Source organism: Carlito syrichta, unplaced genomic scaffold, assembly GCF_000164805.1.
Source record: "Carlito syrichta isolate Samal-C Ts95f unplaced genomic scaffold, Tarsius_syrichta-2.0.1 Scaffold309017, whole genome shotgun sequence".
In the NCBI taxonomy this organism is placed as follows: domain Eukaryota; kingdom Metazoa; phylum Chordata; class Mammalia; order Primates; family Tarsiidae; genus Carlito; species Carlito syrichta.
Genome location: NW_007253113.1, coordinates 537,491 through 557,434, shown reverse-complemented (window position 1 = coordinate 557,434; position 19,944 = coordinate 537,491). Strand labels below are relative to the sequence as shown.

Below are 19,944 nucleotides of genomic sequence, written 5' to 3'. Positions count from 1 at the left end.
ACTTATGTCTAAATCTACACTTATATATGAAATTAATCTTACTTCTAATCCTAAATGTATTTAATTTTAAACCTACATTAAGTATATATAATTTTAAGTTTACCTTAAAACTTAATTATTTCCTATTCCTTCTATTTAACTAATACCTACATCTATAATAAACATTTATCTTTTAATTATAACTGCTATTTATCTAATCCTTATTTTAATTTTAACCCTCTTTCTAATTAAACTATAATATTTCTTAAATCAAAAGGCATGTCTGTGACTTGTTTTTCCCAAAAACACCTGTTTGTGGAGATACTCTGTCTCAGTTTCCCACTTCCTCATCAATCACAACTGTCAATGTTGTTACTTATAAAGGATATGAGGAAGTGCTTGTTTTTCCTTTTTAGCTAAAGGTTTCAAAATTTGCATTCCCTTGTCCCTTCAGGGGGAGATTTTTGCTGTTGAGCCTTTTTTACAATTCCATACATAGGTCTACTGCTAATTCCACATCCTTGCACATTCTAAGGGGCACCTTTTTTGCTGCAATCTCACCTCCATTATGCCTATGTATAATTTTTGCTGTCAAATGCCATCATCCACTTGAGCATCTATTATCTCAACTAAATAGGAATTTTAGGGAATATTCTCAAGCCTATGCATGCAATCCTTCAAAGTTAGGGAAGGTCCATCAACAGGATCCATGGGGCTTTGCCTCTGTCATGGCTGCATTTTACTGGGGCCTTGCTCCCAGCCGGCGTTTTTCCTGTTTTCAGGTCCCTTTTACCTTACTTTTACTAGTGATTGAGGCTCCCAGCAGTGTGTTTTTCATAGACATTTCTTTGATGATTAGTGAGACTGAGCATTTTTTCATGTATCTGTTGGCTGCTCATATGTCTTCTTTTGAGAAATGTCTATTCATATATTTTGCCTGGTTTTTAGTAGAACTGTTTGGTTTTTTTTTCTTCTCGGCACATTTGAGTTACTTGTAGATCATAGATGTTAGGCCTTTGTCAAATATGCAGTTGGCAAATATTTTTTTCCCATTCTGTGGGCTGTTTCCCTGCTCTCTTGATGGTTTCTTTTGTTTTGCAAAAGCTTGTCAGTTTGATGAGGTGTCACTTGTCTATCTTCTCTCTTATGGCATGGGCATTTGGGGTTTCAATCAGGAATTGATTTCCAGTTCCAATTTCCATAGGGGGATCTCCTGCATTTTCTAAGGTTCTTATAGTTTGAGGTTTTATGTTGAGGTCTTTGATCCATTTAGAGTTAATTTTTGTGTATGGTGATAGGTAGGGGTCTTGTTTTAATCTTCTGCATATGGTCAGCTAGTTTTCCCAGCACCATTTACTGAATAGGTTCTCTTCTCCCCAGTGGTTGTTAGTAGAGGCTTTGTTGAAGATGAGTTGGTTGAGAAATTGAGGTTTTGCCTCTGGAATCTCTATACTGTTCCATTGGTCCATATGCCTATTCTTGTACCAATACCAGACTGCTTTGATTATTGCAGACTTATAATAAACTTTAAAGTCTGGAAGTGTGATACTTCCCTCTTTGTTTCTTTTGCTAAGGATTGTTTTGGCTATTTGTGGTCATTTATGTTTCCATATGAATTTCTGTATTGTTGTTTCCAGTCCTGAGAAGAATGCTGCTGGTAATTTAATGGGTATTGCGCTAAATCTGTAGATTGTTTTGGTAGAATGGACATCTTAACAATGTTTATTCTTCCAATCCATGAGCATGGAATATTTTTCCATTTATATTATCTTTGATTTCTTTGAACAATGTTTTGTAGTTTTCATTGTAAAGGTCCTTCACTTCTCTGGTTAGGAAGATGCCAAGGTGTTTCTTTTTGTGTGTATGGCTATTGTGAATGGTATTGTGGTTTTTATTTGCTTCTCTACCTGCTTGTTGTTGGTGTATAAGAATGCAACTGTCTTTTGCTGTTGATTTTGTACCCTGAGATTTTGCTAAAGTCCTTTATCAGTGAAAGAAGGTTTTTGACAGATTCTCTTGGATTTTTGAGGTTTAGAAGCATGTCATCAGCAAAGAGGGATAACTTGACTTCCTCTTTTCCTATTTGGATACCGCTGATGTCATTCTCTTGTCTAATTGCTCTAACTAGGACTTCCAACACTATGTTAAACAGAATGGGTGAAAGTGGGCAGTTTTGTCCTGTTCTGGTTTTCAGGGAAAATATTTCCAATTTTTGTCCATTTAGCAATATATTGACTGTGGGTTTATCATTGATGGCTCTTACTATTTTGAGGTATGTTCTCTCTATGCCTACGTGTTCAAGGTTTTTATCAAGAAGGGATACTGGATTTTATCAAAAGCTTTTCCTAAGTCTAATGATATAATCATGTGATTCCTATTTCTATATCTGTTGATGTATTTAATTACATTTATGGTCTTGTGGATGTTGAACCAGCCCTGCATCCCAGGGATGAAGCCTACTTGGTCATGGTGGATGATTTTTGAGATGTGTTATTGAATCCAATTTGCTGGAATCTTGTTGAGTATTTTTGCATCTATGTTCATCAGGGATATTGACCTGTAGTTCTCTTTTTTTGTTGTTGGATCTTTACCTGGTTTGGTTATCAGTGTGATGTTAGCTTCACAAAATGATTTGGGGAGAGTTCCGTCTATCTCAATTGCTGAGAATACTTTCAATAGGATTGGCATCAGTTCCTCCTTGTATGGTTTGTAGAACTCTGCTGGAAAGCTGTCTGGTCCAGTTTTTTTTTGTTTTTGTTTTTGTTTTTTGTAGGTAGTTTTCTTATGATGGAGTTGCTTCCCTGGGTTGTTATTTATCTATTTAGTGGCTCAGTTTCTTCTCCCATAGTTAACTGTGAATAACTGAAATTGTTTCAAACTTGGAAGGTTGTGTGATGTTAGAAAGTCCTTCATTTCATTTAAGTTTTTTAGTTTTTTTTCTATACAGGTGTGCATAATAATCTCTGGTAATTTTTTGTATTTTTTCAGGGTCCATTGTGATTTGATCTTTTGCATTTCTGATTGTGTTTATTTGGGCTTTTTCCTTGTCAATCTTGCTCAGGATCCATCAATCTTGTTTATTCTTTCAAAGAACCAGCTTCTTGTTTCATTGATTTTTTTTCTATGATATTTTTGTCTTCTATGTCCTGTATTTGGGTTTACTTTGGTGATCTGGATTCTTCTGCTAAAGTTAGGATTTTGGTAGACTTGCCTTTCCAGCTCCCTTAGGTGATTTGTTAGGTTGTTAGCTTATGATCTCTCCATTTTCTTGAAGTATGTTCATTAAAGAAATGAATACCCCCTGTTGAGAGCCTTCTTAATAGAAATTTTATGTAAACAAAGTCTTCTGGGTTCAGTAATCAAAGCATAAAACCATCTTACATTAGTCCATTATGATGTTTAATTTATAATCTAGGCACAGTAAGAGATTAATAACAATAGCTAATAATAAAATAGAGCAATCATAACAATATGCCAGCATCACTACTCTTGCACTTTGGGATCATTCTTTTTTTTACAAATTTTTTATTTTATTTTTGGTAGATGGGGTCTCACTGTGCTGCCCAGGCTGGTCTTGAACTCCTGGCCTCAGGTGATTCTTCTACCTTGGCCTTCCAAAGTGCCGGAATTAGAGCCATGAGCCATCACGCCAACCTGGAGTCATTCTTAAATAAAATAAGTTTTAATTGAACACAAGCACTGTGAGACTACAACTGTCGATCTGATAATGAGGTGGCCTCTGAGTGAGTGGAGTGTACAGTGTGGATATGTGGGACGAAGGGAGGATTGATGTCCCAGGTGAGGCAGAGTGGGCTGTCATAAGATTTCATCAGGCTACCCTAAACAGGGTGCAAATTAAAAATTATGAATTGTTTATTTCTGAAATGTTCCATCTAATATTTTCTTTTTTTTTTTGAGTTGGAGTCTCACTCTGTCACCCAGACTGGAGTGCAGTGGCCACTCCCGGCCACCGCAGCCTCGACTTGCTGGGCTTCGGTGGTCCTTCCACCTCAGTCATCCAAGTAGCTGGAACTACAGGCGCGCGCTACCAAGCCCGGCTAATTTTTGATTTATTGTAGAGATGAGGTCTCACCAAGTTGCCCAGGCGGGTCTCGAACCTGCGGGCTCAAGCAATCCACTCACCTTAGCCTCCCAAGGTGCAGGATTACAGGCTGAGCCACCGAGCCTGGCTTAATATTTTCAAACCATAATTAACCGTGGATAACTGAAATTGTGGAAAGCAAAATTGCGGATAAGACATTCAACTGTATTTTCTCAGAAAAATTCAACTTTTTTTTTTTTTTAGTTGGGGTCTCACTCTGTCACCTAGGCTGGAGTACAGTAGCATGCTCACGACCACCGCAGCTTCAACCTGCTGGGCTCAGGTGATCCTTCCGCCTCAGCCTTTCAGGTAGCTGGAACCACAGGCATGTACCACAACACCCGGCTAACTTTTTGATTTATTGTAGAGATGAGGTCTTGCCAAGTTTCCCAGGCTGATCTTGAACCCATGGGCTCAGGCAATTGTTTCACCTCGGCCTCCCAAAGTGCTGGGATTATAGTGTGAGCCACTGCACCTGGCCTAGAAAAATTCACCTTTTAAAAACTGGTTAACAAGTCACCAGGTTGTCATCTCTGAAACCCTCAAATATGGACTTACAGTCTGAGGAGGTACTATTATTTAGCTGGGTCTCTTGATTTCTCATCCTAATTCTGTTTAAGGGTCTGTTCTCTCTTCTTTTCCTCCTTAAGAGATGGAAGCAAATTACTCTCTTTCTCTGACTTGAACACTTAGGTCTTCTGTCTCTTTCTTTATAAGCATCATATGGCTTTCTCTTCTGCTGTTTGTCTTCTGACCTAGTTGAGCTTTTACTGCTGCCCAGATACTGCATGGTAGCTAGCTAGCATCATGTAAACTTCTTAGCTTTATCAAAATAAAGTGTGGGCAAGGTTTGTTTGTTTTTTTCGTCTTTGTGTTTGGATACCTTTAATATCCTTTTGTTGTTGTTGTTGTTGTTGTTGAACAGGGAAGAGTCTTTGCATCTAAGGCTGTATTAATTTGCCTAGAATTTTTTTTTTTTTTTTTGCTTTGTGCATTACATATTATTTTAGAAAAATAAAATTGACATTCAGTACAATTTTATGCAGCATCAGCTACGGTGGGTAACTGGAAGATAGCTGCACCTGGGTTTTTTGCAAGCTGCCTGCATTCCTTTGGGCCCAATTCACAGGGTATAGGCTAATAGTAGCAGAAAGAATATGCAGATTATGTGACCTAAAATGAGACCTAAAATTCAGACTGAGGCTGTGGCTCAGCCTGTAATCCCAGCACTTTGGGGGCCAAGGCAAGTAGATTGCCTGAGCCTGTGGGTTCAAGACCAGCCCCGGCAACTTGGCAAGACCTCATCTCTACAACAAATCAAAAATTAGCCGGGCTGGTAGCACTCGCCTGTAGTTCCAGCTATTTGGAAGGTTGCGGCATAAGGATCTCCAGAGCCTAGCAAGTCGACTCTGGGGTGGCCGTGAGTGTGCCACTGCACTCCAGCTTAGGCGACAGAGTGAGACTCCAACTCAAAAAAAAAAAAAATTCAGACTGAGATAAAATGCACAAGTCCTAATGGAACACTGTATTTTTAGTACAAATCTCATGCACATTCAGTGTATGTTTTGAGCCCAAACCAGCGATGGACCAAGCCATCATAGTTGTAGTAGAAATGATATGATCAAGTCTTGATTTTAAAAAATGGAGTTTACATGAAGTTTAGGTGACTCTTTTAAAAATGAGCTCAAAATAGTATTTGTCTTTAAAAGAATCTTGGAAAATAATTGTTAATACCTATTAGAAACTCTATTGATATTAGTAAAGATATTTCAGTGAAATCATTTTTCAATTCTTTTAAATATGCTCTTCTCAATAAATGAAAGATTTTTTTTCCCTAAATAGGATTTTTTTCCTGAATTTTACTTCAGATAGGCCAGTTTTAGTGCCAACATAGACATAAATAAATACTTTGGTAGCTGAGAAGACATTAGCTCCAAACACTTCTATAGATTTCCCTTACTATCTGAATTCTTGGTGTATAAACATTTGCTGTAACAACTTATGAGATTAGTTTTACCTAAAATCTCATTATAGTGAATTCACACATGTGAGCTAGCAAAAATATTTAAGTTGTAGGTACATCCAGGCGAAAGCTGGAAGATGTCTTGCATCCATAGTTCAGCTGCCATCCTAGTAGGCTCAAGCCATGCATTAGTGCTCTCAACTTATTACATTATTGAGTGAAAATGTCCTCTAAAAAATAAAAAGTCAGTGAATAAACAGGAAAGCCTGAGAGGCCTAAAAGGCCTATAGATGTGAAGAAAAATAGAAAATGTTAAAGTGTATTGAAAGAGGTAAACTAACATAAACTTGGTCTTACTCATGTCTCTAAGTACTATGCATTGAACATTTCAATGTGTAAGAAAATACAGAAAAACTTCTGAAAGTATTTCTGGTTCTGGTGTTTTGTGTTTAGACCATATTCGAAAAATATCCTTTTGGATGGTGCCATAGACAGTTGAGTGTTTTAGTGATATTTGGTATTTGTGCAAACTGATAGAATTTTTTTATGGGTTTGGAAGGTATTACTTTTTTTTCATTCTCAAAATCCGCTATTTGACATGCTTTTACTAACAGATTGGATATGTTTTTCTGTATTTGTTTTTCTATAGAAATGACTTGAGGATGTCTAATTCTGTGATATTAAAAGTAGCCCAAGATCACCTTCAGAATTTCTCGTATGCTTTCAAATTGTGTAGTCACTGTATTTATTCCCAAGTACTGGCATAGAAGCAGACTAGAGATAATTTATAATTTTAGTTTTAATGCTAATTTAAACATAAACCGTGCAATACTGTGAACTTACTCTTTTTGATGTTGATTTTGGGTGTAATCTAAAATAAATCCCACAAGCTTCAGACTTCATTTTTTCAAACTCTAAACATTAATTGCCATAGCAAGTTCCTAAATAGAAATATTTATTGAAGTTTCACAGCATTATTTAAAAACCAGAATTGGCCGGGCTCAGTGGCTCAGCCTGTAATCCCAGCACTTTAGGAGGCTGAGGCGAGTGGATTGCCTGAACCCACGGGTTCGAGACCCACCCGGGCAACTTGGCGAGACCTCGTCTCTACAATAAATAAATAAAAAATTAGGCATGGTAGCACATTCCTGTAGTTCCAGCTACTTGAAAGCCTGAGGTGGAAGGATTACCAGAGCCCAGCAGGTCAAGGCTGCAGTGGCCGGCGGTGTACCACTGCACTCCAGTCTGGGCGACAGAGTGAGACTCCAACTCAAAAAAAGAAAAATTTTAAAATTTTAAAAATAAAAACCAGAATTATTTGTTTCTCAGATAGTGTCATCCAAGTAAAAGACTGACACAAATTTTTAAATACTTAATAATAATAATTATATGTTTGAGGTCATTCTTTATTTTTTTAAATTTATTTTAAAGATGTGGGGTACAATTCAGGATTAGGTGTACAACTGGTTATTGTACAGGTAAACTTTGGGCCTGACTTTGGTCCCCACTTTGCCTGGTTTGAGATCAGTTTCCCTTATTGATGACATGTGACTCCCTTTCCCCTGGCAGTGTCCCTCTACTGCCAATCCCTTTCTTATGGTATTATCATAATTGTTTAGGATTGCCTTATGAGTGACAGCAGGGACTCTTCTAAGTGCTTACCTGAGTTAATTCATTTAATCTTCACAACAAATCAGTGAAGTTGGTACTGATGTTATCCCCATTTTGCAGATGAGGAAACGGAGGCATGGCATTTTACTAACAGCTAATAGGCAGTAGAGCCAGGATTATGAACTCAGGCAGCTTGCCTATATGCATAAGAAACTCTAAGCTCTTATGCCCTGTGGGAACACTCCATTTGGCTTATTCAGAGCTATACCAATTCACTAAGTTAGGTCTCAGAACTTGCAATTTGTAAAGTTCTTATTTTGTAAACTGAAAATCTGGATCCTTTAGGACTGAGTAGACAGAGAAATGACAAATGAGAATACTTAAAAGATAACTGGAAAAGGGGGAATTGAGTAGTTTTCAACCCATTAGTATTCTAAGGGCAGGTATGGGAACAGAACCTTCTACTACTGGGTCATCTTATGAATGGATGGGAAAAGGTTACTGGAGGCATTGAGAGACATGCCAATTAAGGATGAAAAGGGACAAGGTCAGAGGTCCCCCCCAGACAGGGATCTCAGTCTAAAGCAGTAATACGTCTCAGACTTTTGTTCATTATCACTCCCCAAGGAGTCTTTTTAGACATCTTTACCCTGATCGCTTCCCCTCCCCATGAAATTGTAATACTATATATGTATCTGTGCTTTATACATGAAAGAGTAAGAATTTTCACTTCTCAACAACCAAGTATTGGAATGTCAGTGCCTGGGGGCACATACATTGAATGGTGTGAGTACACCTGGACAGGAGGGTGGCTTCAGTGAACCTACCTGGAGCGACCAATGGGCTTCAAAGTTAGGAGGACTCACCAAAGGTCAAGGAGGACGTGGAGGAAGTGAAAGCAGGAGGTTTTCTTAAGTATGTGAGGTCGGGATTTCTTTCCTGGGAGGTCACCATCCCCACCTCTTCAGATGGAGAGTTTCTCTTTCTTGTATGTGTCACTTAACTTTTGTGTCATTCTTCCCTCTGTGGCTGCAGTCACCCTCTGTGGCTATGGTTACCTTGTAATCTGAAATGCCACTATGCTGTAATGAAATGTATCATTTCAGAGTGTGTGCTTTGAATTCTTTTCGTTGTGTTTATAAACCAGGTTCCCAAGAAGCTTGCTTTAACTTCTTTTAATCAAGTTTAGAAAATGGCTACTACTTCAATTTGCAAGAAATAATTAATGAAGGTACTTTAACTAAAAACTGCTATGCTCTCACCTGAGATATTTGTTTCCCCCAAAATGACAACCCTCAGAATAAAAACAAGCAGCAATTTGTGCTCCAGATAAGAGCAAGCGAGTTGTCTCTGGTCTTTACAAGTCCAGCTTGTTTTCTCGAACTTGGTCTTTTGGATAATCTAACACTGTCTGGGAGGAAATAACTATAACAGTGAACAAAAATCTCGCTAACCTTTTTCCATTCAAATCTCTTTCCCTTGTGATTTTGCTGCCAATTGTTCTGGACTCCGTAACCGAGTGTGTGTCCCAAAGGTCCTAATAAACCTTAGGTAACCTCATCTAATTACCTACTAGAAGGCATGATAAGGAAAGCAATGACTTTCAATTTTCTTCTTCTTCACAAACATGCTGTGGTTATTCCTGCTGTGGTCAAAGGGCAGTAGGCATTCCTGGAACAAAAGGAATGCTAAAGAAAGCATCAACCAAGATATGGGAAAGGCTATCCATGAGTTTATTGGAAGATTTGAAGTGCTAGAAGACCTACCAGAGAAGGCCATGCCCAGAAGTCAGAGAACTTGTGGGGAAAACATAATCTTATATTTATGGCCATAAGTATCAAACCTGAGTATACAACACAATCAGTCAGGAGCTTGTCAACTCCCACCAGAGAGATTTGGTCTTAGTAGGTCTAGGGTGAAATCATGAGTACTGGTGTGTTTTTTTTAAACCTCCCCCACCTCCTGAAGGTTGAGAACCACCACTTTAGGTTACAAAGTGATTTCACATACATTATCCAGGGTATTGTGTTATAGAGAGAAGAAAAAGAGATATTGTTTAATGCCTGTTGACTGTATAAGAAAACAGGACAAGGACAGGCAAGTGTCTCATGCCTAGCACTTTGGAAGACTGAGGCAGGAGGATTGCTTGAGTCCAGGAGTTTGAGACTAGCCTAGGCAATGTAGCAAGAACCTCATCTCTACAAAAATCAGAAAAATTGGCTGGGCATGGTGGTGCATGCCTGTAGTCTCAGCTACTTGGGAGGCTGAAGCCGAAGAATTGCTTGAGCCCAGGAGGTCGAGGCTGTGGTAAGCCATGATCTTGCCTCTGCACTCCAGCCTGGCAAAGTGAGACCCTAACTCAGAAAGAAAGCAAGAAAGTGAGAGGGAGAGGGAGGAGATGAGGAGGAGGAGGAGATAGAGGAGGAGGGGAGGGGAGGAAAGGAGGGGGAGGGGAGAGGAAAGGGGAGGGGAGGGGAGAGGAGAGGAGAGGAGAGAGTAGGAAGACATAGGAGTAGTAGTTATAACAATGAAAAAACTTGAAGAAGAGTGAGTTTCTAGAAACGAAGAAAAATGCCTTCACCTTTCTAAAAGCTAAAATCAGTCTTAGTGGTATAGAACATTAAGAGGGGACTCATATGTCCATATTTCCTGCTATATATCGAATAGTTTTAAGATGACAACAGAATTCTCTGTTGAGAGAAGCATAAAAACATTAATGTTTTACACCAATTATTTCCTAAAATCATACTGTGTCTACTCTATAAATGAAAAATAATGCAGAAGAAGAGAAAACTATTTGTTAGTGGTCAAAAGGTATTTTAGAAAATGTCATGTTAACATTTCTAAGCGCATTTTGGTGCGGTATACATGATCTGAATGTATAGCAGACAGTATGTCTCAGCAGGACTCTAACAGCTTTCAGATAGCTATAATTAATAATTCTGCAGGTGCAAGCAAATGACCTTGGATATAGCTGAAGGATGAAGTCAAGCCACTGCTGGGCTCACAGACTAGAGGAAAATATAGAAGTCAAGTTGCAATGAGGCAGAAGTAAAGGAACTTGATCAAAATGCAGGAAGTTAAATATTAAGAGTTTACAAGTGAATGATGACAAGGCTTAATCTGTAACCAAGATAGTGGTGTCTACAGTCAACAGGGTGGGGGCTAAGCTGTCATCTGAGTGTCAGCCAATAAGGAGAGGATTAATGAATCAAGTACAGAAAAGAAAATCTCCCAGGTCCTCAATATTTAAGATAAGGAGCTTCAGTTAATCAGCCCTTCACCTTCTGGTTTCTAGCTAATAAAAAATGCCTGACAATAGCAATAATTATAGTTCAGCACTTACTAAATGGCAGCATTGTTCTAAGCGCTTTGCATATATTTAAATATTCACAACAACCTTGTGATAGTAGGTACTGTTGTGCCCATTTTGCAGATAAGGAAACAAAGACATAGAATAAGCAACTTAGTCAATACAGGTTATAAATGCCAGGGAGAAGATACTGACAAATTTGGAGTGGGAGAATATTTCACAAAAGGTGACAGCAAAAGAAAGTGAACAGAGTCCAGAAGGAGGCCTGCCTATCTATGAGTACTGGACAGAGATGAGTCTGAAATAATGCATTGGAACCATACTGAAGGGTGTTCTAAACCTGATTCAGAGTTTGAACCTGATTTGAGGTGGGAGGTGGGAGGAAATCATCATTAGATCTGTATCTTAAGAAAACTATCTTTTGGACTTGAACTTTGGGTATGAACAAATGTGAAAGGGTTTTGAGTAAAAGAACCCAAATCCCAAATTAGGGTCCTCTCCTTCTCCCTCTCCCTCTTGGGGGGGGCTGATTATTTAACAGGTAATTAGTGTGTCAGTGAGAAGACTGACAGCAGAATGTTAAAGGAAGACACAGATTTGATATATGTTTGTTGCAAAGGTAAAATTTAAAGATTTGGTAGCTGGTTGGATAAAAGGGATGAGAAAGAGGGAAGAATTTAAGTAGAATCCAAGATTTCAAGTCCGAGTGACCCAGTGAACTATTGGCAGTAGTTGAGGAGAGGCACTTTGTGGGGAGAGAGAGCGCCAGCAGGAGTAACTGGACTTTGAAAATATGCCATTTGTTATGTGAGCAGGCCATCAAGGACAGGCCACAACAGGAAGGTGGAAACATAGAAGAGTCTGAGCTAGAATGGAAGCTTTTGGTGTCATCTGCGTAATGGTGCTATGGTAAACGGAGGAGCAGATGAATACCTGAAGGTGGGTAAAGGAGAGGAGAATAGAGAACCAATTCTTGAAAATATTTAAATTTAGGGGCAAGAAAGAGAAAGAGAAGCCAGAGAAGGACATGAAAGGAGAGTAGTAAAGGAAGGATAGGAACACCCAGAGATATGCCTTAAGCACAAGGGAATGTGGAAGTTTCCAGAAAAGAGCTGACTTGGCTAACCCTCAGAGAAGCCAAGAAGAACAAAGCCATTTGGATTAGAAGGGTGTCAGGATCAAAAGGAGCAATAGAGGGTTAGAAGGTGGACTTAGGTGGGAAGGAGTGAGCAGATCACAGCAGGCAAAGGCAGCAGGACTGGCCGACACATCCAGAAATTTCACAGCAGTGAGGAAAGGGAAGACAGTAGTGTGTGGGCGCAAGACAAGTAAGGCAAAGTGCTTTGTCTTGTTTTAAGATAAAGGACTAACCCTTAAATCTATTTTAGACAGAAATAAAGAAGCCATAGAGAGGGGTGAGTAAAGAGGCATAGGTAATTATGCCAGGTAGCAGCAACAAGGATACTTCTGTGTCAGAAGTCACAACGGGATGAGGGCCTAAGCAACAAACCAGAATGCATGGAACTGCTATCCCTACCACTTCTTATGCAGCAATTCTTTTAAAGAATAAGACAAAGTTCAATGATGCAGGGTTGCCTTCCCCCCCCTTCTGGAGAAATGCATGAATTTTATGCATACATCTAAGTACAGAAGGGGAGAATCAGTTTCTTTAAAGTATAAAATAACTTCCATGAGTTGGGGGAGGGAGGAAACTTTGATAATGCATTTGACTTACAAAATATTAGTCTTTTCTTTTTGTAAGTACTATTTGCAGATTGCATAGTTTATAAATATTCTATGTGCAAGAGCGGAGAGGACATTTTTAGCCTGGTTTTCCGAAAAGAAATAACGAAATGCACTTAAGTTCTTGACTGTTATGTCACCTACTCTATGTGAGGCAAAAGCTTTCTGGAAAAGAAATAAGTAGAAGGGCAGAAATATTGATAGCGGTTAATGAGTGATGGTTGGCTTTGACTGTTATAAGCCTCTATAGGGCAACCACTATGAAACATTCAGCAATCTGCTCCATTGTTATGTCCTGTCCCATAAGTGGAGTAGGGGGGAGGTGGGGACGGTGCCGGGCACAGAATGTCAGAAAGGGTAAGGTGGGGCTGGGAAAATGAAAAGGGAGCAAAGAAGTAAAGAGAAACTCCGTGTTCCCAGGGAATGTGCACATATTTCCACTTCTATGGGATGGGCTGCACGCAGTCCCTGTGTTTTCAAAATTGTCCTTGGAGTCCCATTATGTCACAGTTCTGCACCGTCCTCAGACACAGAGAAGTGTTGGAGGTTGTTAGCACAGCTCCCTCTGGAGTAAAAACTGGGCTCCACACCAGGAAGAAAACACCAGAGGGGATTTGTCTCTCCTCCATGCTTGGCTAATAGCTATTCCCTAATGCCCAGGGAAGAATTAAGTTCAATATATGTCTCGCACTACATTACACACTCAATCCTGAACAGTTGGGCTGTTAATCTAATTTAAGAAGAAGAGAGAACTGGCTAGTCACCATCGGCACATAATGTATTCATATTAAACCTTTCAATTAGAAGATATAAAAATTTCTTGTTTCTGTACAACCAAGGAAGCACAGCATTAGGCAAGTATCCAGTGGGTCTCATTAGCAGAGATAACCAATGTGGAAAATCCAAGGAGACTTGCTCCACATATTCATTCATAATAGCATTTTTTTTTACCTGAAATATGCCAGTAATCTTCTCACATGCAAAATTCAGTTTGCCTAAGAATTAATAAATATGCTTTTTCTTAGTACCTACTGGGTGTTCTCCATGTTCCAGATGCTACATAAAAATAAAGCATTGTGTGTCACTTATTTTCTTTATCCCCTTTATTTCCGATTACATAAAATACTAAAGCCATCACAAAATGATTTATTTTCAAGAAAATGGGAATAATAGAACATAAAACAGTTGAATTTTATAAAATTCTATATTATGTATGAAATGCCTACTCTAAAATTTAGTAAAGTGGAAAACTGATGACAATAAACTAGTATGACTACAAGGATTTTGACTGTAATATGGGGGGTAGTGGTTAAGAACAATGTTAATAGTGTCAGAACAAAGATGATTTCCTTCTAGATGTTGCCTGCAAAGTGCAGCCATCTCTTTGGAGTCCATAGCCTTAGAGCCAGTCACAGCACTAACTATATTAGCTACTGCATCAGCTAGTGGATAATAAACATAAGAATGACTGTATTGTACAGAAGCCAATGATAAAATGGAAGATATTTGCTAAAGATAAATTTCACCTAAAACCAGTTAGTTGCTATTGAAACATCTTCTCACTGTAGTTAAAAATATGCCTATAGAAATCACTCATACTTCATAACAAGCTGATCTATGTCTAGAAGGACACCTACCCTCTTCCCCTCCTCCTTTTATTTTTAGTTGATATGTAATAATTGTATATATTTAAGGAATACAGGGTGATATGGGTGATTTTTTTATCTGTGTGTACAATGTATAATGATCAAATCAGGGTAATTAATTAGTCTATTACCTCAAACGTTTATAATTTCTTTGTGTGTGAACATTCATAATCCTCTCTTCTAGCTCTTTGAAAATATATAATACATTATAGTTAACCATATTTATTTGACAATGCCACAGAACATCAGAACTCATTCTTCCTGTCTAGCTGTACTTTTGTCTCTGTTAACCAACCTCTTCCTAGCCTTCCCTTCCCCTACCCTTTCCAGCCTCTGATACCCACAATTTTATTCTACTTCCACAAGCTCAGAAAATCTTAGCTCCCACATGAGTGAGAATGTGTGATATTTCTCTTTCTGTGTGGAATTTATTTTGCTTGAATAATGTCCTTAGGCTCATCCATGTTGCCATGAATGACAGGATTTCATTTTTTTTTTATGGCTGAATATGTATTTCATTTTCTTTATTCATTCATCTGTTGATGGACATTTAGATTATTTTCATAGCTTAGCTATCGTAAACAGTGCTACAGTAAACACAGGGATACAAGTATCCCTTTGTTACACTTATTTACTTTTCTTTGAATTAATACCCAGTAGTGGGATCGCTAGATCCTATGGTAGTTCTGTTTTTAGTTTTTTTCGAGAAACCTTCATACTGTCTTCCATAATGACTGTACTAAATTACATTTCCACCAGCAGTTACATACATATCCACATCTTCACCAGCATGTTATTATTATCTTTTTTGGTCTTTTTTATAATAGCCATTCTAATTGGGTTGGGATGATATCACATTGTGGTTTTGATTTGCATTTCCCTGATGATTAGTTGATCATTTTTCATGTTTGTTGGCCATTTGTGTGTCTTCTTTTGAGAAATATCTATTCAGTTCCTTTGTCCACTTTTTTAAATTGGTTTATTTGGTTTTATTTTACTGTTGAGTTGAGTTCCTTGCATATTCTGGATATAAGTTCCTTGTTAGATGAATAGTTTACAAATATTGTCTCTCATTCTATAGGCTGTTGCTTCACTCTGTTGATTGTTTCCTTTGCTATGCAGAAACTTCAGTTTAATATAGTCCCATTTATTTATTTTTGGTTTTGTTGCTTGTACTTTTGAAGCCTTTATCATAAAATCTTGGCTTAGACCAGTGTTTTGAAGCATTTTTTTTTCCTGTATTTTCTTCTAGTAAGGGTACATAACAAAAGGGAAAGAAAGAAACAAAGGATATACAAAACAATCAGAAAACAATTAACAAAATGACAGGATTAAGTCTCCATCTGCCAATAATAACCTTAAATGTAAATGGTTTAAATTCCCCAATTAAAAGATATAGATTGGCTGAATGGATTTAAAACACACACAAAAAACTATATGGTGCCTACAAGAAACTCACTTCACCTGTAAAGACACATATAAACTGAAAGTGAGGGATATTTAAAAAATATTCCACACAAATGGAAACCAAAAGCGTGCAAAAGTAGCTGTACTTCTACCAGACAAAAAGACCTTAAGGCAAAAAAACAACAAAAAAGAGACAAAGGTCATTATATAATGATAAAGGGATCAATTTAGCAAGAGGATAAAACAATTTGTAAATATATATGCACCCAACATCAGAGCACCCAGATATATGAAGCAAATATTATTAGAGCTAAAGATATAGATAGACCCCCCCCAATACAACAATAGTTGGGAATGTCCACACCTCACTTTATTGGACAGATCATTTAGACTGAAGATCAACAATGAAACAGACTTAATCTGTACTATAGACCAAACAGATCTAAAAGACATTTACAGAGCCAGGTTCGGTGACTCAGCCTGTAATCCCGTGCTTTGGGAGGCTGAGGTGAGTGTATTGCCTGAGCCCGCGGGTTCGAGACCCACCGGGGCAACTAGGGAAGACCTCATCTCTACAATAAATCAAAACATTAGCCGGGCATGGTAGCACGCGCCTATAGTCCCAGCTACTTGGAAGGCTGAGGCGGAAGGATCACCGCAGCCCAGCAGGTCGAGGCTACAGTGGCCGGGAGTAGCTACTGCACTCTAGTCTGGGGACAGAGTGAGACTCCAACTCAAAAAAATAAAATAAAATAAAAGACATTTATGGGCTCCATGGCTCAGCCTGTAATCCCGCGCCTTGGGAGGCTGAGGTGAATGGATTGCCTAAGCCCGCGGGTTTGAGACCCGCGTGGGCAACTTGGTGAGACCTCATCTGTACGATAAATCAAAAAATCAGCCAGGCGTGGTAGCGCATGCCTGTAATTCTGGCTACTTGGAAGGCTGAGGCAGGAGGATCGCCAGAGCCCAGCAGGTCGAGGCTGTGGTGGCCGCTCCAGTCTGGGCGACAGAGTGAGATTCCAACTCAAAAAATTAATTAATTAATTAATTAATTAAATTAAAAAATAAAAATAAAAGACATTTACAGAACATTTCATCCTACTTTCAGCTTGTTAAGGCAAAGGAACAGAATGTGCATTTGGACCATTTAGTAGCAATTTTGGCTCATTAAAGTATAAATTCAAAAAAAGGGACATATTAACTAACCTGTGTTTAACCCATCAAAATGATTATCTGGTCTGTCAAAAAATTATTCCTACTGACTCAGACTTTTACAAAAATAACATAGTATATGCAATTATTATTTTTAATTTTTATTTATTAATTTTTATATTTTAAAAGCATAAAAAGAAGGCAAGACTTTTAACATTGTGCCTTTTCTAGAATTTAAATACCTACTTCAGCATTATTGAGATAGACACAGTGTTTTCATACCCTTTGTTTCAATGGCAACATGAATGAAATAAATATGCCACAATTAAGCATTCTTCTATAAGGAACACTTAAGCAACCTCCAGTTTTTATCTATTATGAATATTCTTTGGCAAACATCTTTGTTTTTCTGAATGTTAGAGTTTATTTCCTCAGAATAGCTTTACTGAAATGAAATTACTGGATCAAATGATATGAATATTTTAAAGCTTCTTTTTTCAAGCATTTTTCTAAGTAGTTTTCTGGAAGGGTATTTATTAATTTACCTTATACTAGCAATATATGAGCTCTATAATATTACCCCAGGCTTACACACTACTAATAAGACTGCATGACTCTTATTTGTGCTTATTTCTTTCCTAGCAAGCTTGAAAATTTTTGTAACTATTCATTTACAAATTTTTTATGTGTATTTGAGTCTTTATTTTTTTTCTTATCAATTGGCTTATTTGTCCCAGCTCCTGTTTCATCTGCTTTCCTCATCTTTATTTCTTTGTACAGGCTCCCATGATTCGTTCAGCTACTGGGTAGATGAAAAGTCACCAGTGGGGCCTGACCAAACCACAGCTATCAAACGCCTTGCCAGGATCTCCTTGGTGAAGAAGCTAATGAAGAAATGGTCTGTGACTCAGAACCTGACATTCCGGGAACAGCTGGAAGCTGGCATTCGCTACTTTGACCTGCGTGTGTCTTCCAAGCCAGGGGATGCCGACCAGGAGATCTACTTCATTCATGGGCTTTTTGGCATCAAGGTCTGGGATGGCCTGATGGAGATTGACTCGTTTCTTACACAGCACCCCCAAGAGATCATCTTTCTGGATTTCAACCACTTCTACGCCATGGATGAGGCCCATCACAAATGCCTGATTCGCCGGATCCAGGAAGCCTTTGGAAATAAGCTATGCCCAGCCTGTAGTGTAGAAAGTCTGACACTGCGAGTCCTGTGGGAGAAAAAGTGCCAGGTAGGAGGAAAGGAGAGATAAGCTTCCAAGGGCAAGACGTTGCCAGCTATATAATAGCTCAATCCAGGGCTCTTAGGCTAGAAACCGTGGATTGTTTGGAATGTTAAACATGTAGACTGGTTCCTGGGCTTTAGAACAGCTTCAGAGGCCGAGACTAACACCTGTTAAATATTTTAAGTTTGTCCAGCAACCTGTTTGATGTCAATTGACTTCGAATGGCCTGTCCAGAACCAACCCAGGGTAAAGCTGTGAAATTGGGCCACTTGTCATTCTCCTTCTAGCTCTCATAAGGTCCAGTTTTACCTTTCTAGTTCCCCTCAGGGATAGTCCACGGTTTCCTGCCTTCAATTCAGTGTCAGGTCATGCTTGCCAAGATATTGACTAATAAGGAAACGCATTAGCTGACAAAGGCATATGAAGTAATTCATTTCAAGATGGTTCAAATTTTAAAAGGCCTTCTTCATAGCATTTGGGTCATAGAGGGAGAGAGGGTTAAAGAAAGAATAGCCTGATGAAGGGGCTTTAGCTTGGGAGTGCGTTCCCTGGGCTGCTCAAATTAAGAAAAGCCTCCAAACCTAGGCCCACGAGGGACAACATGGGTCTCAGATGTACTCCACTCTGACCCACAGGTATGACAGCAGGAGAGGAGAGCTTCAGAAAAAGGCAGCCTCCAAACTCGCTTAAAAAAAAAACAAGTACTTTACATTCAGAGTTGCTCACTGGCTCAGTAGATGCATTAACCAAACAAAGAGGCTGATATTTTTGAACTGAAGGAGGAGCTTTTAATTAAAAATCAGCTAAAGATTATTCACTTGAAAATATTTACTGAACACCAAGTATGTTCCAAGCAGCCTTCTAAGGACGAGGGATAAATCAGTAAATAAAACAAAGATACCTTGCCCTCATGAAGTTTTCATTAAGGTGGAGAGAGATAGATTGTAGATAAGAGAGATAATTAATAAACATGTATTAAATATATGATATATAGACATATGTTTCTAGCATTTTATATATATAATTCTAGAAAGTGACAAGAGCTGTGTAAAAAAAGAAAAATTCAAGTGTGGTGAGAGGGAACCAGGGTTAGGTAGATTGAAGAGTGGGTTGAAATTTTTTTTTTTTTTTTGAGTTGGAGTCTTACTCTGTCACCCAGACTGGAGTGCAGTGGCTGCTCCCATCCACTGCAGCCTCGACCTGCGGGCTCCGGCGATCCTTCCGCCTCAGCCTTCCGAGTAGCCAGAATTACAGGCATGCACTACCACGCCCAGCTGATTTTATTTGATTTTTAAATAGGTAGATCAGGGTGGCCATCATCAAAAAGATGACATTTGGGGAAATGAATCACATAGCTATCTGGGGCAGAAGCAGCAGCCAGCCCAGAGGATTGTCTCTGCCATCTTTGAAGAAAAGCAGGGGCTGATGGGTTTCAAGAGTACGTGAGGATAGAGTAGCCCAAGGAGGTCAGAGAGATGACAGATGATTGCATGAGTCTTGGAGGCCCTCCAAGGATGCTGATCTTCACTCTACATGAAGAGAGTTCTGAGCACACAATGATGTGGCCTGACTTAGGTCTTAATGGGATCTGTGGGTACTCTGCTAGGAGAGACCGGGATGGGGGAGTGGAAGTAAGTAAACCAGGAAGAAGCCTGTTAGTGGCAAGTGGTCATATTTTGAATCATCAGAAGGTAGAGCCAACAGGGTTTCCTAATGGATAAGATTTGGGGTGTGAAAGTGAAGATTCAAGGATGACTCCCAGGCTTCACCTGAGTAACTGGAAATATCAGGTT

The 19,944-nt window shown here is 38.8% G+C and overlaps 1 protein-coding gene across 1 annotated transcript in view; it reads left to right on the top strand.

The window, feature by feature from the left end:
• The window catches only part of PLCXD2 (phosphatidylinositol specific phospholipase C X domain containing 2), a 53,930-nt gene that overhangs the window by 21,523 nt on the left and 12,463 nt on the right, over positions 1-19,944 (top strand). Inside the window, exon 2 of the mRNA XM_008066590.2 lies at positions 17,697-18,157. Within this exon, the coding sequence (XP_008064781.1) occupies positions 17,697-18,157 (461 nt within the window). The remainder of the gene's footprint in view (positions 1-17,696; positions 18,158-19,944) is intronic.